The 4,710-nt window shown below is 39.7% G+C and overlaps 1 protein-coding gene across 1 annotated transcript in view; it reads left to right on the plus strand.

The window, feature by feature from the left end:
• CKAP2L (cytoskeleton associated protein 2-like) overlaps nucleotides 1-4,710 on the plus strand; it is a 30,522-nt gene that overhangs the window by 541 nt on the left and 25,271 nt on the right. The window contains exon 2 of the mRNA XM_005881815.2: nucleotides 1,075-1,141. Coding sequence (XP_005881877.1) covers nucleotides 1,075-1,141 — 67 coding nt within the window. The remainder of the gene's footprint in view (nucleotides 1-1,074; nucleotides 1,142-4,710) is intronic.

A 4,710-nucleotide genomic window follows, 5' to 3' on the forward strand; every position in this document is an offset into this window, starting at 1 on the left:
GCGGGTTTGCTCACCTGCTGGACGTCCCAGATCTGGGCCCGCCGGCCTGTCAGGCCCCACCGCCCTGCTCTGCACCGCCGCCTCTGAGCCAGAGGGCCACGTGTTGTGTTTTGTTTGTTTTGTTTTGTTTGCCATTATTGAATATTAGCCTTTCCCAACCACCTATTGTCCTCAGTCCCTGCCTCTGAGCTCCCTTGATTCTTTCTTTTAACCCTCTCTCGTGGCACCCAGATTTTGCCTTGTGTTGTAATTATTGTTGTTTTTTATCTCCACTACTACATGGAAATTTAAAAACAGAACCGTTGACTTTCACCCCTCCCAGATGCCTCGCTTAGAAAATCACCATAGGCGTGTTTGCCATGAACCCCCCAACCTGGCCTGTTTTGTCCTTAGTCCCAAAGGAAACCAGGAAGGGTTTGTAGGCAAAAATCATCATCCCAGTTGGGAAAAATACAGTAAGAGCAGGCCTGGCTCGCAGCTCAGTGGGCCAGTAGGGGAATGTCCTCGTGCAGGTGTGTGTGGTAGCCTAGGACAGTGCCGGTGAGCACGGCTCTGGGGTGGATGACACTGGCTTCGGATGCTGGCTTTGCCACGCATTAGCTGGGTAACTGGGCATATTGTTTACCCTCTTTAAATTTCAGACTGTAGGGCCTGACGTATAAATGATATGGTTAACCTTGGTGTTCACTTGGAGGCGTGGTCTGTGGCCCAGGTGACGCTGGTTAGAGCATCTGCCAGGGCACCTTAGGTCTCTGGTTCAGTTCCCAGCCAAGGGCATGTGCCTGAGTTGTGGGTTTGATTTCTGGTTGGGGGTGTGTGTGGGAGGCAACCATTTGATGTCTCTCTCACACATGGATATTTCTCACTTTCTCTCTTCAACTGTTCGCTGTGTCTCTCCCATATCGATGTTTCTCCCTCTCTCTCCCCCTCCCTCCCTCCTTCCCTTCCACTCTGAAAAGCAATGGAAAAAATATCCTTGGGTGAGGATTAACAACCAAAAAAAGGAAAAGAATATAAAATGAACTGGTTAAACTCCCGCGCTGAAGTTCTGTTGTTTGCTTGCCTGTTTTGCAGAAGAGCGGCAGAGACAGCTCCAGGAGTACCTGGCAGCCAAGGGAAAACTGCGGTGCCAGAACAGCAAGTGAGTGTGTCTCCCACAGGGAGGGGACTCGAGTTCCCTGGTTTCCAGCAGCAGTGCAAAGCCCCTGTGCTTGTGCTCTGCTCTGACGACATGGGCGTCCTACGGTAACTCAAAGAGGGCCTTTCAGTGCGAGCATGACAGAAACCTCTGGGCAGTGTCTGGTACATTGGCAAAGACTTGGGCGTTATTACTGTGAGAGTCTCCAAAGGAAGGAGGGAGGATCTACAATATCACCTACCTTGCTGGGAGCTCCCTCCATCCCTGCTCTTTTCCTGGGCACGTAATTCTTGTGAAGGCAGTGTTTGGTCAAGGAGCTGAATGATCCTGGTTCCGTCCTCCATGGCTGCACATGAACATCCTGATCTTTGGTCATTCTCTTAGCTCAGCGACTTTAACCGTTTTCATCTCATGGCATACAGAGACTAATTACCAAAATTCTGCTGCACCAAGAAAAATATATTTTTGCTGATCTGACAAAAAAAAGGTGTAATTTTGATTCATTCACACCGGACAGCTATTGTGTTGGCTGTGGTACACTGATTAAAAATCGCTGCCTTAGCACTTACTCTTTTGTTTTTAATATATTTTTATTGCTTTCAGAGAGGAAGGGAGAGGGGGAGAGAGAGAAACATCAATGATGAGAGAGAATCATTGATGGGCTGCCTCCTGCACACTCCACACTGGGGATCGAGCCCACAACCCGGGCATGTGCCCTGACCAGGAATCAAAAACCATGACCTCCTGGTTCATAAGTTGATGCTTAACCACTGAGCCACGTCGGCTGGCAGCACTTACTCTTGAAATGGACATGATATGACCAATTTACTTTTATCTTTTGTCAACATCTTAGCGATGTTATTTATCCCTCGTCTGAGCATTGATCAATTTTCTGTTCACTTGGGTTGCTAAACCTTTTTTTTTTTTTTTTTACAAAACAAATTTTTGCAAATTTAGCTTTCACATTTTATTTTATTTTTATTTTTTTTTTCTTATTTTTTTTCAGGGAGTAGGGGAAGAGACAAGCAAATCTGGAAGGCATTTGTTACTTGGGAAATAGACACCTACCCACTGTTAGAAGGGAGCACAAGAAGTTCTTCCCTCAGTCTGGGAGAGTAATAATCAACAAGAGTAAATTAAAGCTCAAGACTATAAATTTTACTTGGAGTTATGAAAATCAGCTTGCCCTTGAGCTTCAGATTTGAGAGGGAAACTTTGTAAGTTTCAAAGCAAAGCAATCTGTTCCTCTGAATGAAATTCATTTTGCTAAAAGAGGAATGAACTTAACATGGCAATACAGGGCCTGCTTATCAATTCATCATACTAAAAAAGAAATCTATAGCTCTAATAATTAAACAAAGAGTGCACCTTACTACAAGGAACAGAAGACTAATTTAAAACGAATCCTTTTATGTTATAAATAATATATGATAAATTAGGACTATACGGAAAAAGCAATACAATATGAGACAAAAATGGCTTGCAGAGAAAAAAGATAAATGTAGTCAAACCAAAAGTATGTATGCTTTAAAATGCAAGCAATTCAGAGTAGAATCACTATGACAGAAAATGAACATAAGAATCATAATGGGCAAAGAATGAAAATTCTCATTATTTGTATTTGTCTCAAATGTTTAAAAGTAGAGAAATAATAATTAACAACACATGTTTTATTGAACCAAAACATATATGAATTCAGAGACAAAAAAGTCAGAAAATAATTAATGATGAGAAAATAATGATTGATAAGAAAATCCAGTTAATATATGCTGTATAATTTATTATTTTTATCTTATAAATATTTTAAGGTCTTAAAATACCTGCACAGAGAAAAATGTAATTGTTTTAAATTTTAAAAAAATCAAGATTGCATCATTTTTCCTTATAACACTGAGTGACAGAAGACAATGGCAAAATTTCAGCAAGGTTTTGAGGAAAAAAGAGATTGTGACCCTCAACCTTAATGTTTTTGTTTGGTCTCTCCTGGAATCAGGCCCTGAGCCAAGATCCTGAGAGCCAACAGTTTACTTTGGAGATGTGGGGACACCAGGAGGCCTGTGGGAAGTGATACAGAAAGGCAAGGGAGCTAGCCAGTAAGATGTAAATTATTAAGGCAGCTACCACTGAAGTTAGCTGAATTTGGAAACAATTCAGGAACATTTGGATCTAAGTCTTGGATTTGGCAATGAATTCTTAGGTATGACAAAAGCACAAACAACAAACAAAAAAATAAATAAATTGGACTTAATCTAATTTTTAAAAAATTGTGCATCAAAATACAATATGAAGAAAATGAAAATACAACCTATGTAAGAGGAGAAAATATTTTTAAAACATATATCTGGTAAGAGCCTAATGTCTAGAATATATAGAGAACTCTTGCAACTGAATAAGAAAAATGCAAACATTAAAAAATGGGCAGAAGACTTGATTACACATTTCTCAAAAAATATGTACAAATAGCCAATAAATTCAGGGAAAAAAATGCTCAGCATAGTTAATGACTAGGGGAATGCAAATCAAAACTACAAGATATCACTTCACAATTATTAGTATGGCTAGAATTTTCTTAAAGTAACAAGTGTTGGCAAAGATGTGAAGTGAAACCTCTTTACATTGTTGGTGGAATATAAAATAGAACAGTTGGGCAGCTCTTCAAAAAATTAAAATAGAACTGCCACACCTAGGCATATACTCAAAATAATTGAAAACATGTATGCTAACAAAAACTTGTCCATAAATGTTCATAGAAGCATTATTTACAATAGCCAAAAGGTGGAGACAAACAAAACTTCCATCAACTGATAAGTGCATAAAGTGTTGTGTATCTATACCAGGGGTGGGCAACCCCTGGCACGCGTGCCAAACATGGCATGCCAGTAACTTTTGATGGCACGCGAAACCCTCTCTTATAATCTTCCATTTACAATTTTTTCTTAATATCGACTTTTTTATTTTTCAGATAAATTCAGTGTAGGTGCATCTTAGATAAATAAATAATTTTACATAACAAGTTATCTTAAAGACCATAGACATGGATTGACGAGAGAGGGGAAGAGCAATTTCTATGCCTCTGCCTTAACTCTCCCTGCCTTCCTAGATCCGACCAGTGTTTTGGTTTCATCCACATACGCTTGTGAATCTTTGTTCTCAGTGATGAATTTTGTTAAGTCTCGTAATAAGAGTAGCCTGACGGATGAAAGTAGTAGCTCGTGCATATCTCTGAAGGTCACGAAATATAAACCTGATGTAAAATCTCTGTCATCAGTGATGCAGCAGCAAAAGTCCCACTGATAATATCAAACGGAGTCATAAAGTTTTCTGTCGGACTATCAGTGTACATGTATACATTAAAAAATAAATGTATTTTTCATCATCATATACTGTGTTTTTGTCACTCGAATGAATTTTATTATTTCTTCAAGGTTCTTCACATACATACACCTTAAGAGATATCAAGTAGGAGTAACATGGTCTCAAAAAATTAGGGTTGGCACGCAGAAGAATTTTGAGTCAGAGATTTTGCTGGTTTTGGCACGCACTCACAAAAAGGTTGCCCACCCCTGCTCTAG

The sequence above is a fragment of the Myotis brandtii genome, unplaced genomic scaffold, assembly GCF_000412655.1.
Source record: "Myotis brandtii unplaced genomic scaffold, ASM41265v1 scaffold690, whole genome shotgun sequence".
Classification (NCBI taxonomy): domain Eukaryota; kingdom Metazoa; phylum Chordata; class Mammalia; order Chiroptera; family Vespertilionidae; genus Myotis; species Myotis brandtii.